Source organism: Manduca sexta, chromosome 10 (assembly GCF_014839805.1).
Source record: "Manduca sexta isolate Smith_Timp_Sample1 chromosome 10, JHU_Msex_v1.0, whole genome shotgun sequence".
NCBI lineage: Eukaryota > Metazoa > Arthropoda > Insecta > Lepidoptera > Sphingidae > Manduca > Manduca sexta.
In genome coordinates this window covers 2,605,042-2,620,932 of record NC_051124.1, presented here as the reverse complement: position 1 = coordinate 2,620,932, position 15,891 = coordinate 2,605,042, and the positions used below count along the sequence as shown (strand labels likewise).

General features: G+C 35.6%; 1 protein-coding gene across 5 annotated transcripts in view; it reads left to right on the top strand.

Moving 5' to 3' along the window:
* LOC115443872 (NPC intracellular cholesterol transporter 1) overlaps positions 1–15,891 on the top strand; it is a 75,177-nt gene that overhangs the window by 35,378 nt on the left and 23,908 nt on the right. For all 5 annotated transcript variants that reach the window (XM_030169457.2, XM_030169459.2, XM_030169460.2 and 2 more), the window contains exons 3-6: positions 13,542–13,758; positions 13,870–13,949; positions 14,072–14,284; positions 14,584–14,776. In XM_030169457.2, the coding sequence (XP_030025317.1) occupies positions 13,542–13,758; positions 13,870–13,949; positions 14,072–14,284; positions 14,584–14,776 (703 nt within the window). The remainder of the gene's footprint in view (positions 1–13,541; positions 13,759–13,869; positions 13,950–14,071; positions 14,285–14,583; positions 14,777–15,891) is intronic.

Sequence of the window (15,891 nt, the reverse complement as noted above, 5' to 3'; positions counted from 1 at the left end):
ATCCAGAATTTATAACGGCCGGCTCGGTTGTCTCGCCTTTGACATTGGCAGCCGACCGCGCCGTTCCCGAGTCGGCGCAAATATTTACGTTTCAAATTTGACCTACTGATCTAAGTTTTGTTTTATGGTATTTTTAAGTAATCTCCTCTATTGTCTGTTGCTGACCGCTAGCTTTTGTCCAAGCTAAGTTTGTCCAAAGGTTGTCTGGAAGAAATCATCAATTGCGATATGATCGACATTTGTATGTTTTCGCGTTTTAACTTAGTCGATTTATTTTACCTATCTATAATAGAGTTTAAAAAAATCGCCTATGGAATGGGAGAGTCTGGGTTTGACTCCCGCATTGGGTTATAACTTTTATACCGGGAAAATATATATCGGGACTATAATAAAACTTCCCCCGAGCTAGCTGCGAGAAAAAGCTAGGTTAACATAGATAAAGAAAACTTTTCGTCTCCTTTTCATTAACAAGGCGACCATCTAAATTAAACTATTTGTCGGATTTTATCGCGGTTCTAACATTCGTGTAAACTTAAGAAATCAATAAGAAGGCCATCTGCAAAGTTTTTAAATATTTCAAGTATATGAAAGTGTCCGATGTCACGTTGCCTGTCGCTGGGTGTTCATGGAGAAACTTTTCTCGAACCTTCTCATCGATCGCGGTCCCTTAGTAACAACATTAGTAATCAGTGTCTGATCGCAACACTACAGGCGAGATTTTTATAGGTTAGTAACACAATCATTACACTGCTGATACTGAAGTTTTTCTCATGTTATATGCTATTATTTCAACTAATATAAACAGACCAGGTAAGATGTTAATGGCAAATTTTATCATTTATATTATTTATAAATGATAAAATTCAAAACATTATGGGGAAATAATGTGAGAAATATCAAACAATTATCCAAATATGGTTTTATTTTACAATTAATCACAAACGTTTCTAAAATGTTTATTTTGTCAGCATTTGCGGTTGAAGCTCAATTGTATGATATAACGCAAAGCAATTTTAGCTCGTACAATCATAGATGTTATCATGTTTTATTTTTCCTGTTTATAATACTATTCGATTTTGTTTACAGCCCTGCTAACGAGAAAAAAAACCCAAGATAAAATTCCCGCTTTATGTTTTCCTGGGATGAAAAATAACCTATAGAACTCAGCAGTAATGTACCTTCCTATTAGTAAAAAAAAAAACAAAATATATTTATTATTTCTAGAGATTAGCGCATTCATTAAACTCTTCAGCTTTGTATATTAACGTGGAATACATGTTATACGAGATTACTTGATAACAAAAAACGTGCGGACTCACACCTGGATTTTTTGCGATATGACGCGGCCCACCTGCACGTTTGTATGCGTTTAGTCAGCAACGCGAACCAGGCATTTCTATATTGCAATATGATTTAATAATAATATCAGCCCTGTATTATATACTGTCCCACTGTTGGGCACGGGCCTCCTCTGCTACTGAGAGGGAATAGACCTTAATCCACCACGCTGGCTTAGTGCGAGTTGGTAGACTTCAGACACCCTCGAAAATTCCTAATAGAGAATTTCTCAGGTATGCTGGTTTCCGCACGATGATGCAGTATGATTACTTGAATAAAATTAATTATTCGTATACAACTGTTTTGATTTAGTGCGGGTTGGTAGGCTTCACACAGCCTCGAAAATTCCTAATAGAGAATTTCTCAGATATGCAGGTTTCCTCGCGATGATGCAGTATTACTTGAATAAAATTAATTATTCGTATACAACTGTTTTGATCTATATCTGTTCGCTTAGAATTTACGATACACTATTGTACGTGATACTAGGTGTAATTTCGTGTTTTATCAATCAACTGTCTGATAACGTAGTGAAATACCCGTTGTCGTTTATTGTATTGATCTGTTGTATATTTCCCTATATACGAATCAAGGTCAATGAACACTTCCTAAAAATAATATATCAACTGCAAGGATGCCGTTTGGATGAGAGGAAAATGTTTGTTCTGATGGTAAACGTGATCGAATGCGGTTTCCTTCCTGCGTGCAAATATTCTTGTATTTTTTACTTACAAAATTTTAGTATTTTGAAAATTTCTTACTAATATTATAGATACAAAATTAACCCTGTATGTCTGTTATAAATTCTCCGCTTAACCACTGAACTCAACTTGATAAGGGTTATGCTTGAATACCAAGAAAGAACATAGGAAATTTTGTACAATATTTGTGATGATGAGATGTCCGCTCGGGCGAAGTTGTGAAATAACATAAACAATATTATTAAAAATATATATTTTATATCTGAAGCAATAAAGGTCAAAACAAGTGTTATGAACTCCAAAGAAATGTCGATTTTATTCATATTTTGATTAAATTATTGTCATCGTCAATTACAATAACATCGAAAATACAGCGTATATGACAAGAAAGTTTAGTATTATCCATCTTATGTTTAGTGTAGTAAATATCAATCTCAATTAGTTTTGTCTCGTCAGTTTCGCGGTATTGCGCTATCCCAGACAGTAAGCTTTTCACAAGAACTTACTCTGTTGGCAATCGGCATGGTGTTTGGCTATCGTCCAACGCGTGACGGCATGCTAGCACTCCTGCATCATACAAACTATTATTAATATCATGAGCAATGTAAGGAAATAATTAATATTTATATCGTTCAATAAAAAAATAATATAAAATTTATTTGTATTATTCAGTCGGCTATTTCTATTCTTAATTTGAATGATGTTTAGCATATTTTGTTTGGTCGCTTTACGAGGTAGGCAGAAGTGCTATGCACAGTTATTTTAATTTATTTTCATTCCATGATAGGGAAATATACTATCGCTATATTAGGCTCTAATTCCTAACTTGTGTTATGAGATCAAATACCTCCAACAAATTAAATTGTGTAAAACTTGGGGACTCAAACCAAGACCTCACTAGTTTTATACCCTCAATATGCTGCCAATAAACCAAGGTGACTATTTATTTATATCTAACATAGAATATGACTTTAATATGAATGTTGCCTTGTTACCGGATTATTTTGGACATACATATTTGCTTAACACCTTTGATATTAAGAAACCTGTTGTGTTGTAATGTATTGAATAGTTATATTCGTGTATAAAAATATTTTTTGTTTGTTTTCGTGTTGCGTGTCTGGCGACCTAATGAGCTCTAAGTTTTTATTAGAAGATTTTCTGTTAGGCTAATGGCATTTAGTATAAGAATGTTTCCTGCTGGTCAACTATTTTGTCAAGGTTTCTATTTTCTGCGTAGGTATTACAGCTTTGTGCAACGCTATCGCCAAGCATATTGTAGTCGACTTAAAGACCTCCTATACTTTTAAACAGTCTTTAAAAGCCTTAATTCCTCTGGTATTGTGGCTTAGATTGGGTCCAAAATATGAAACACGATTATAAACTTATTGTTTTATTACAGAAGATACAATTTTCCGAATGCCAAAACTGTACGCTACCAATATAAAATTTCCACATGTCTGTTAATCATTTATTTTCCAACCACAATAGTCCACAGTTCGCTTCACAAATTTAACTAAGAGACATATTGCAATACGAAATCACTATGTGCCGTCCACAGCGGCATAGTTCCCAATTAAGCATTCAATTAAGCCGGCTTTTGTAAGCCACCGAATGCGAATGCTGGGCTTGCGCATCATCAAAATGCCACCATAAACACTGCGTTTTAATTAAATGTACAGCTCTGTGCGACTTGACCGACTCAGAGTTTAAAATGGGCACTATATGTACTTTCATTTGCCCTAAAGTTCTGGCGAACTACAAATGTGGATCGGTTGCAAGGTTTTATTATTGTTAATGTAGAGGCCGTCATAAAAATGGGGCATCAGATGTTTGGTTCCATTAAAATCTTTTCATAAAAACATGCATGCGATGCTGGTCTTATAGAAAAGGAATAGAAAATAGGAACTCATCGTATTTTTTTTTTTTTTTTAATCTTTTTTTAAGGAGCTTGGTCGTTATTTCACGACTATGTCGCTCCGTACGTCCACTTTTATCCATGCCTACTATTTTTTTATAAAATCAAAATATTTTTTTAATAAGCCTTTAGCCTCTTCCGATACTGGAATGGTCAAAAAGCTATTTATGCTGCCCACATTAAAGCTCAAAGTATGAGGCCCACTCCGCACACACTCCGACAAAACATGAATTAAGTCATCTCTTACTCCACAGTCAGAGCAGTTTGGGGAGTTTGACGCAAAACTCATCGTAGTTGTTTGGTTTTCAAAGAATGTTACTACACGCAATGCAAGCTGTTATTTCATGTTGGCCACCTGCAAGGCAGGACAGATGTTAGTGCAGAATTCTCGTAGTTTCTCGAACTACTAAAAATTATTATCGTAGTAACGTAATTTTATCGATTCGTAAGCCGACACAAGTGTGCATACAATCAGATTGTCCGAAATAGTTAAAATACAATGTGGACTACAAGGATTACAGTGTAGGTGTTCACGACTAGTGATAGCTTATCATATGTGTTATGAGGTAATAACGTTATGTAGGGCATTATCATTTTTAAAGAAATTTTAATGAGAGTATCGTCTTTATCGACGTTCTTGGAACTGCTATTTTTATAATTATTATAATCTAGGGTTGTCCGTCTCTGTTAGGAGTGAAGCGTCCATGCAACCCGATTCCTACCGGCTTCCCTTTTAGTTAGTTACTATTTATCTCAGTTTTTGTTTTCTGTTGGCGTGAAATGTAAACCAAAGCAATGTTTTTTTGCCTCGGGTTACCTTTTCAAAGATTTTACCCTTCACCACTGCTGTCTGTCACTTTGTAATGGCCCTTTTTCTCAAGAACGCTTGAAGGTATCAAGTTGAAATTTATATCAAATATTTTAGTCTACGCGATATAATTGTTTCCATTGGCGAGGAGTAATCATCTATCATCTGTCGAAACTCTTTCTGGACTCTACTTACCATCATGTGCCACTATGTTGGGTTACTTTGCTGTATGTGAGTGAGTGTGCACCTTCCGGTAGGCAACGGCTTGGCTATATGTCTGGCATTGTTTTAGTCCAAGGGCGGCGAATGCTGCTTAACATCAGGCGGACCGCTCGCTCGTTTGCCTACTAAGGCAATAAAAAAAACACTCATGATTCGATCGCCTAATCTTCATACATTTTATGGATCTCTAGACCAGTAGTATCAGCTTTTGGTATATGTGATGTTGATACTTAACAAGGAAAATATTTAAATGTCGCACTACCTACCCATTGGGGGTCAAGCGATGTAGCCTCTGGAGGCCAGGCCATGGTCAACACGGTGGAGCCTGCAGTACCTCTGACTGGCTGAGGGTCGCTTGATGGTTATCAGCTCTGAGCTGATGTGATTTGTTTCTTTCAGTTTTGAATTTATACTCATAATCGCGGCAGAATGTTTTCTTTACAATTTATGTTATGGCTAGTTGGATTTCGCTTTGAATAAAAAAATAATGTTTATATGTTTTTTAATGTCAGTACAATAATAAAAAAAATATTTGTATTGAAGAGTAAAACTAATGAAACTATATCATTAATGCTCTAATCACTGAAAGGTCGACAATTGATCTTTATAAAAAAATAATTAAATGCATTATTTTTTTTATTTATAAATCCATGTAGCGACAAATAAGGCAATATTGTCCTCACAGTATACTTTTTCGATTATTATAAGTAATGTATCCATATCCCATATCCCCAGATGACGTGGATCTCTCGTGTGCACACACTATCAACCTCTGACGCAAATAACGTGTTATAAATGCACATGTTATGTATTGCTTATTTTGTACCAATTACATTACGCCGTCTGGTATTCAAAGGAGGTAGGAAGGAAAATAACTTTGGTTTGCGATACGTTTCCTGAAAATATTAATTGCTCTAATGAAATCACGCGACATACGTCATAACTGCGTCTTCTAGCCCATGGATTGTGCCGCTGTGAAAAACAGATTAACTAATATATACCTTATTTCGTGCCAATTAAAGTCGCCATGAAAGGGCTGTTGCAGCCGCTTGACGTATAAATAGAAGTGAAACAATAAGTACGCATGAATTTTGACATTAAATTAAAAGCTAACTCCACCTCGGTCTCAAGAGGCTGACGGCAGCCGTTTAAGAGCGACTTTAATAAGAATGAAATAAATTCTATTTCTATCAATTCGTTTTTGACAGCCAGAAAGTAGAGCATGAATTTAATTCCTGTTCATTTCACGTATCGTATAGGAATACTCGTGGCTGATTTAGGTACCAAACCTATAGAGAAATGACGCGACTCTAACCGCAGCTGAAAATAGCCATGAATAATATACACGGATAATTCTACCATGTAATGGATTTTTTGTAGCTATTATTATGGTCAAATAATTTCATAGAAACATAAAAGATTGGCCGGAAATTACTGAAACGCGTTGTTTTTCAATGTTTCAAATACATTAAACATCTATTTTGATACAATTGCGTCAGTCTCGACTATGCATAACTGTTTGTCGTATTACTCTGTATAGAGCAAACGAAACTTGCTTCAATCTATAACCAAAGCGAATGTCATCACAGGTCATACGTCTATAAAATATATAATAATAACTTTTTCCACTTAAGAACCCACGGGTAAAAGCTAGAGTTAAGCATATTAGAGTCAAAACATAGGTCTTTCGGAGCGTCTGATTATTTCCCAATACGCCTCAATTGGATTAGTGTGAAGGTCTCTGAGCGTTGTGTGATCTGTTATATAATTTTATATGATGTGATTAGGTACTTTCAATCTGCGTGGAGTCTGCCCGTCTGATACATTATTGCTACATACCGACGACACTAAAATTACATTTGCATTTTGTTAGTAATCTATACAGTGTAAATTGCATCGAAATTGCAGAGTGCCTACTTTAAAGAAGTGATCAAGAACTTGTACAATTAATGCAAAGTATTGAAGTAAATTGCAAAAAACGCGGCGATACCGCAGTTGGGAGTGGAACAGACTGCCGAGACGAATGTCCGCAGGTTCAAAGCCCAAGGGCATGCACCTATGACTTTTCTAAAGTTATGTGTAATGCCTTTGAGAATTTTCGCTTGCTTTAACGGTGAAGGAAAACTTTGTGAAGAAACCTGTATATCTGGGAAGCATTTTATAAGAATTTTGGGAGTATGTGATCTCTGACGATCCGCACTTAGCCAGCGTGGCGGACTAAGACCTAATCACCACTAATAGAGGAGGCCCATGCCCAGCAGTGGGACAGTATATAATACAGACTAATATAAGTAAATTGTAGAGTAAGGACACTGTTTAATGACATAGAGTAATTCATGGAATCGGTTTCACCATTAACCGATGTTTATCAAAGTGATATTATGAAAACATTGTGGCACACAACTGTAACTAATTACATAAACCACACGTGGAACACCTGTCAGTCTATACTCTATACAATTAAACTTCAACCGTGTCACTGTGGAATTAAGTTTTTTTTCCACAATCGGTTTTCGTGATCCTCGTTACATCGATGTTGCGAGATTGTCAGAACCGAATTATTACTTTTAAATGAGGCTTTTATCGGTTGGATGATTTCGAAATTATTACGTATATATTTTTTTTTAAATCGCTTAAGTATTTATAATATAAGGTAATATTACTTGCTGCTTCGTTTTATCCATAAATTTTGATACATTTATAACGGAAGAATTTCATAGTTCTTTCTGGTATTATGCTATTACGTAGCAAGACTTTAAGACACTGAGCTCATTCTGCGTAGATCGGACCACCAACAGCTAACAAATTTAAATAGTTGTATATTTGTAGAATGTAGGTAGATATTGTAACTTTGACTTTGCGAATGAACAACACCTCACTCCCATCCGTGACTATGAAGGCTGCAGTCTTCGAAACGTTGGGAAAAAACTAAAATAATTAAAACCGTGATAAAATCCGAAATATTGTTTAATTTTAATGTCTAACATTCGCGGAAACAAAAGAAATAATTATGAAAATCCAGACAAAGGCTACCAGTCAAATTACAAACAGATGTAATATTTACAAGTAATATGTTATTCCAGAGAGAATGTTGTATTTATGTGCGGTAGCGTGAAATAAATTCGGACACGCGGGATTATACACATCACTTTTACGTTGGATGTGACATTTCGCTGTGACACGTTTTTATAATCCTCGGGAAACGTTATTGCCGAAGTCAAAAATAGAAGTACTATAACAGCGGTTGTGGTCTTCGAGTTTTCAAAATTATCATTATTATTTTTTAACATTAAATTAACTGCCATTACAAATAAGAGATTTTATGGTTATGTTTGTGTATTGCAATTAGACTTAATAATGTTTTTACCAAATACATTGAAATATTGTTAAAATGTATTGAATAATTTTGTACAATTCATTCGCCATACCTTCAACATGTCTGATTAACAAGCAAATTATCAGTTTTCGTTTACAAGTATAATTATGGTATGTGCTATTAATGCGATGTCCTTGTATCCACAGAGTTTTGTGGCAAAAAATATCTAGTAGTAATTTTATGAGTTGTTTTTATCATACATACTGCATTATGCACGTTCAGTTGCTATATTAAAAATATATTATCCGTCATACATTATTAAAATTGTAGATCTCCGGAGCGTGACCAATCCAGAACGTTCGATTCACGTGGATATTTTAAATTTGTATATTTTATATCAGTTGCCCAGAATTGGAATTTGTGATGGTGCGTCGCGCCGGGAGAAAGACCTCATTAAATATTATATCAGACGATATATCCTTACTATTTACTTAGCTTATTCTTGTCTCCTCTCTACTACATTAGTTCCATATTTCAAGTCAATTTTCTTCTGAAATTTTCTACATGCAGCTCACCGAAGTCAATCGTATTTCAGCTATTCGCGTGCGAATAATTTGTTTGTCTCGATTCTCGTCATAGTTTGAAGGAAGTAGGAGGTTCCTGAAGTGTGTTGATACACAACAATTACGAGCAAACAGCGTTTCATGTTTGTGCGATGGTATATAACAAGAATTTAAACTGTATATTTATTATATAAAATATCTATGTAGGTAATTGAATGGGTTTATTATTCCGGTTCGGATCTCGTCTCGTTTTAAATGTCGGGTCATGGGTACATTGCTGGGTGGCGTGACGTAAACGTTCAAGGATTCGAATTTCAAATCTGTCTAGTGTCTATGGTTGTGTACAATTTGAAATGAGGATTTATTCACAATGTTTATGTTTATTGTTGATGTACAATTAAATATTAATTGGGTTACATTGTGAGATGGATTTGTAAAATTATGCAACTGTTGGTCACTAGGTTGATGAAATTGAAAATTATTATTTAATAATATAACATCGTGTATTTTTTTTACGATTCAGATTGTGTGATTTCTTTAAATTTATTCTCGAACGCAGATGTTTAGTTTTTATAATGCGTAATCAAAAAGTAATAAAGTAAATTTGATTCATTTGAAAGAATTATATAATGTCGACATAGACTGTGTGAATGAAGGATGGAATATCAGTCTGTTACGAATTATTCTCGTTTACGGACGGACTATTACTTCAAAAGCATGTTGTGGGGTTTATATTGTTTTCTCTACGAATTACCATTATTTTCGGACAAATAGTTTACATATTTTCATTAAAAATAAAAAATTTAGGATAATTTTGTTTTACGTGAGATGGTTCGTTTTAATTGCTTTGAATGACGAGACGACCTTGCCGTTCGCCTGATGGTAAGCGATACGACCGCCTATAAATAATAGAAACACCATCCAACACCTTGAATTACAAAGTATTGTTTGGTATTCCACTGCGCTCGCCATCCTGAGACATGAGATGTTAAGGCTTATTATGCCCAGTAGTTACACTGGCTACAATTTTTTGCTTAAAGTCAAGTCAAGTTCAGTCAACATCACGCGCGAGTCTCGGGCTAAGGCGACAATGTCCTGGTATTACGCGGTCATTGACTACGTAGGTGCTTTTGAAATAGGTAGAAGCTATTTAGGTGTTTATATATTTCGAAAGGGGTTAGTTAATGTGCACGGAACTGAAACTATATCTACTGTTCGTGGTAGGATATATTTTATATCCGATCGGATAGCGACCACAGTATACAAGGTGTTAAAAGGCCATAGTGGTCCAGGTAAGTGTGTCGCGTTCCGGGATCCGTCTGTGTATATCCGGTTCCAACAGGCCGGCATAATTGTGTCGACCGAAGTGTAATCATCTCTCGTCAGTCGACATTCTATTGGATGCCACTCCACTTACCATCAGGTGCAGTGGGGTGGGATTACTTTGCCGTGTTACTATACAAAAAAAACTTACACCTCTATGTTTTAAATAATTATGCCAATTAATTTAATAATAAATATTATGTAACGCGAATGAATATAAAACGTGTATATCTTTATTGGGTATCTTTTTATATCGGTTTCCGCAAACGTGACGTATTTTGCTATCTTACATTTTACTGTCGTGACCTTATACTTCCTGTTCAGTCTTTAGCCCCATTCATGGCTATATAGGTGAGCTAGAATGCCGGTAAGGAGCCAATAATGACCAAGTCATGAACGCAATGTAGACTTAATGTAAGACTGGTGTACTAGGACATCATAAGTTAATTGAGTGTGTCGAAATATTTTCAAGTTTACATATATCAATAGCTATAGAAAATGACTATAGGCTGATGTTATTCGTAAAATCGCACACCAGTGTCAACTTTACTTATCTAAATTAAAGGTGGCTATAGATTGAAAAAGGTATCAAGTTTCATTTTCTCTCTCTATCAAGTGGCGCGGACCCTAGTCGATCTTGTTTAAATCCAATTTGTCCTGAATGTCTATTTAAATTGAGAAAATCATGATTTTATTGTATTATTAAAATAACTGTAAATCTATACACTTAACTATAGGGTATTTAATAACAAAGGGGAAGGAGACTGAAAGAAACATCTACTTTCATCAGACATAAAAATTAGGCAGATTATTATTATCAGTCACGTTTATCACGTGCTGCCACAGCGTGGAAAACGTGCAACACGAACTTGAGTTTGTTTTGACGTGTCAAAATAAAGATTATTCAGAGCCCTGTCAATAACACTTGTGACGTGAGATTTCGGCGCTCCAGTCTTTAATTAGATGTGGAAGGTGGGGAACGTCCTTGGCGACGCAATTAGCACAGTTTCAAATGCGGTTTATGGTCATGCTTTTATGTCAAAGTTTACGACGTGATAAAGGTATATTGCGATATTGATGGAATACCTCTTGGACTGTACGGCTGAGTATAACCTTTTTACTGTCTAGACATTTTATATGGTTTAATAAAATGGGAAAAATAATAATAGTATTATTATTTTACGTTAAAGTAAATCTATTTTACGGGTTTTATCGTGGTTTTTATATTGTAATTTTTTCTCGAAGTTTCGAAGATTGCAGCCTTAGTGGTCACGGGGCGGACTGAGGTGTTGGCGGCCTAGTTAACGATAATTATTGAACATGATAAAATCTTTACTGAATCTTGATGAGAAGATGTTTTCTCATAGTGATCAGTTGCTCTGACTAAATATCCTTGGAAAGTGCTTGCATAATACAGCCTGGCGACAGGAATAGACAATGCGATAGTATACCAGTCGAAGTCTCGCATACGAGAGACTTACTGCCTAGAAATCTATACTTTCGTCATAGTAGTACACGTTAAATGTTTCCTCCTACCAAGAAATCACAGCCAAGATCAGTCCATAGATATACTGTTTTGTAATCAGTATATTCAAATAGCTTAAACAACTGATAAACAAATTGTTTGAATGTGTGACTCATGTGTATGTTTAATTAACTGATAAGATTCTTATAATGGGACATGAAACTATAAGCATTTGATATACAAATTTATTCGAATACTTATTTTTTTTTCGTAACAGTACAAAGTATAATGGCGTCTCAAATCCTTACGAAAAATAATTAAATCTTCACAATAAATCCATTGTGCGAAGAATGATCTTTGTAAAGATGATAACCCTGTTATCAAGGCGGGCCTACGTCTGCTTCGACACACCCAAACAAAGTATTCTTTACACTGCTGATCTCTGTATCTCAACGATTTCGGAACTAATGCGATTCGTGAATCACTCTTCATTTATATTTGAATTTGTTTTGATATGTCGTGATAAATGATTGATATTGTTTGCTCCGATTAAGGTTGATAAGGGCCTGAGTTATAAATAGAAGTGTTACGCAATACTACTGAATAGTATAACAATAACATCAAGTAATTAACGAAGTCCTGAGTCTATATCAAGATATTCTTCACTTTTACAATAGGAACTTGCCCAGTTGTTGATAAGAACTTGCCCATTACACCTCGATCCCAAACAATAAATTCTAAATTCTAAAATATATCTGTGTGCGGGACTAAATATTATTAATATTCTGAGGTTTCGCGGTCGGCTCATTGGTAACTGTGCCGTGGCCTATAGAGTATAGACTCATAGAGGCTGTCATAAATATAAAACGGACAATATTGTTCAGAGACGATTTCACAAAATTGCCTGATTATACATATGTTTTGATTCTAAATATTGCCTTATAGCAGGCTTTTGTTCCTACTACTCTTTAATGTTTTGTTGGTCGTTGACTCCATTTTATTCTGCGCCAATGGAATGCATTGAACGTGTTTAAATCGTCAAAACATAGAACGCTTATATATAGTTTAGTTTTCAATTTGTTTTCATTTGGGCAGGTCAGAGTCCTACAAATGTACAGCTGTCATGCATGAAGGCGTATGATGGATTTACAAACATGTCTCGTTATAATATCAGCCCTGTATTATATACTTGCCCACTGCTGAGCACGGGCCTCCTCTACTACTGAGAGGGACTCTACTACATGTCTCGTTACGTAATGATTTCTTATTTTTTCTTTAATTTTACGTAATGATTTCTTATGATTTCTTTCATGTCTCGTTACGGTTATGTTTTATAGGCTCGTGGTAATTGTTATATATCGTCCTTGAACTCTTTGGTCCTAAAAATAAGGATTTCTTGACAAAGGAAAGGATTTATATATTATGAAGCTATTTGTCAATATGTTTGTTGTTGGCTAGGATTGTCGAAGTATGAATGGCTATGAGGTTCGAGGTTTTTTACCGACTTACTTTCTGACAACAGCTGTTGTATTTAAAAGCCTGTTAGAGGTCACGAGACATTTGATAAAAATCTTCAAATAAGTACAATATATGAAAATGCAGGGTTGGCGAAGTTTCATATTACGAAAATGATTTTGGGTAGCCCTCAGCTTTTAATGTCGCCAGACAGATGAGCGCGCGATAAAATGCTGGTAGCGATAGCACGTAGTAATAACTGGATCAAGGGCGTCTCGACCAAGCACACACAGCCGCTTTCTACATTTCTTTGATTGAGAAATGGAATAGTATTTATTTAGCACTACCTTTTTCTCGCGGGTGTATTTTTCTAATATCAAATGTATGATTTGTTGTAGAAAGTTGTCTATAAAACATTTCTTCTTGTTGCAGGACATCCTCAAAAAGTACTGTCCGGACATCGCCGCCGGCGGCGTGTCCTGCTGCAACTACCAGCAGTTGAACAACTTGAATGAAAACATCGGTATAGCTGAGAACCTGCTGGCGCGGTGTCCCTCCTGCATGGACAACTTCGTCAAGCACATATGTGGCATGACGTGCGCCGTCGACCAGAGCAACTTCATCAAGCCGATCCTCGAACAGTTCAATTGTAAATTTGTTTTTGTTTATATTAATATACCAAAAATTGTTTTAATTTCGATATTGTCTTTGATAATTTACAATACTACAGTAATCATACATTGCAATTATTTTATTTCAGCCACTCACAAGCGTATTAAAGAGATTGATTACCACCTCGGATCCACTTACATGGCTGCTACATTCAACTCTTGCTCGCAGGTACAACATGCTACGACATTATGACTTATCCAATAACATCCATTATTAATCAACAAATAATAATTCTTGGGCGAGAATGGGTTAGTTTTTGGTTAGTGAATACGGGCCAAATAATGTTTCAGGTGCAATATCCGAGTACGAATCAGCTTGCGTTAGACCTGATGTGTGGCGACGCCGGTGCGGAGTACTGCACGCCGCAGTTGTGGTTCGACTACATGGGCGACAAGCAAACGCCGAAGGTGCCCTTCCAGATCAACTATATCGGCGGAGATGAGCCGGTAGATGGATTCACGCCGTACAACCCGCCGACGAGGGCGTGCAATGTTGGAATTAATGTAAGCATAATTTTGAACTATTGGTAGTATAAAGTAGGTATTGGTAGTATTGGTAATATAGTTAGAGGCGAAACATTTACAAGCGATATGTCAAGTTGTTTGACGACAGCTATATCTATACTTTATCTAGATTCTACACACCATCAAGTGAATTGTATTGTTATGTGGTTCTGTCTTTTGATCGTGACGGTCTTTTTGCGGCATGATCGCCTTTTAGTAGTGAATTTACCAATACTGTATCAAGCCGATGTAAGTTTGTCCGACGCGATGAGTGGAGTGGTACAGAGTGGCGTGCGCAGGGCCAGCCGGGCTGCTCGTGCCTGGACTGCGAGCGCTCGTGCCCGGCGCCGGCGCCGCGCCCCGCGCCGCCCGCGCGCTTCAGCATCGCCGGCGCCGACGGGTACGCCGTCATCATGGCCATCGTCTTCCTCATCTTCACCACGCTGTTCCTCAGCGGCGTGTTCTGCTGCAACCAACCGGGGGCTGATGTCGGTGAGTACTATTTATTTATTTATTACTCTTATAAAAAAAAAAAATTGTTCTTAGGTTATTAATTTTAGTTATAAAATTTGATTCTTCGAGTGTAACCTATGCAAGAAAAATTTACTTTGATTTATGATTATATAAAAACAGTCAATTTTTTTTGTGTCGTTAAACTGATGTTTTAAAACACAGAAACATAGTAATAAGTACATCATTTATAATATTAATTCATGATTTGTTAGTTACTATAATATACGTGGTACGATTGGAAATTTATAAAAATTCACAGCGTTTACTAATACTACTATTTTATCATTTAGATTCACACGACACTATTGAAGTTTATTTGCTAATTACATTTGCACATACGATATGTATGTATATCAACTATTAATATTATATTTTTGTACTGTGATAGATTCTTAAACGATGAGTCGGTTTCGACTTACGTGTTCAAATCTCACATTTTGCAACAAAACAAATTTTTGTGTGTTCACAAATATTTGTATCGTACTTCAAAAAACCGAACTTCAAGAAACGTCGTTAAAGGATTGTGTATAAGGTTTTTTTAATTATTATTTAAATAGTCTCTACATTTACAATATATTAATTATACTCTGTTGATCAATAATTTTTATTAAGTCAAGTTAATATTATAACCCTGACCTTGACCACCTGAGACAGATTTATGCATTGACCTAAAATACATTTAAAAATACGTATTTTTGTCAGAAAATATGAATGTATTTACAAAGTGTAGCCGCTTTATTCATACGTAAAGGGTATTTAATAATCCGACATTTCTTATATTTAATTTAATCTTAAAAATATTTTAACTATTGTGTTGTTATATGGTCGCTCTGGATTTAGTCATTTTACAACCATTCCGCTATAAGTACATAATTCTCTTTCTATTCCCTACTTTTTCGTTTGTACTCCTATAATTCGCAAATATGCATTTCTTAACTCTTTATGTATGAAGATTTGTTAACTTTCTGATGTGTTGTGATTAACTTCAGATCGGTCGAATATTAATTGAATTAATAGATTGTTCTCCGATGGTCAAAGTCTATAGTATACAACGCAATAGACACGGACGGTGTAAACAAACGTATCTGATAATT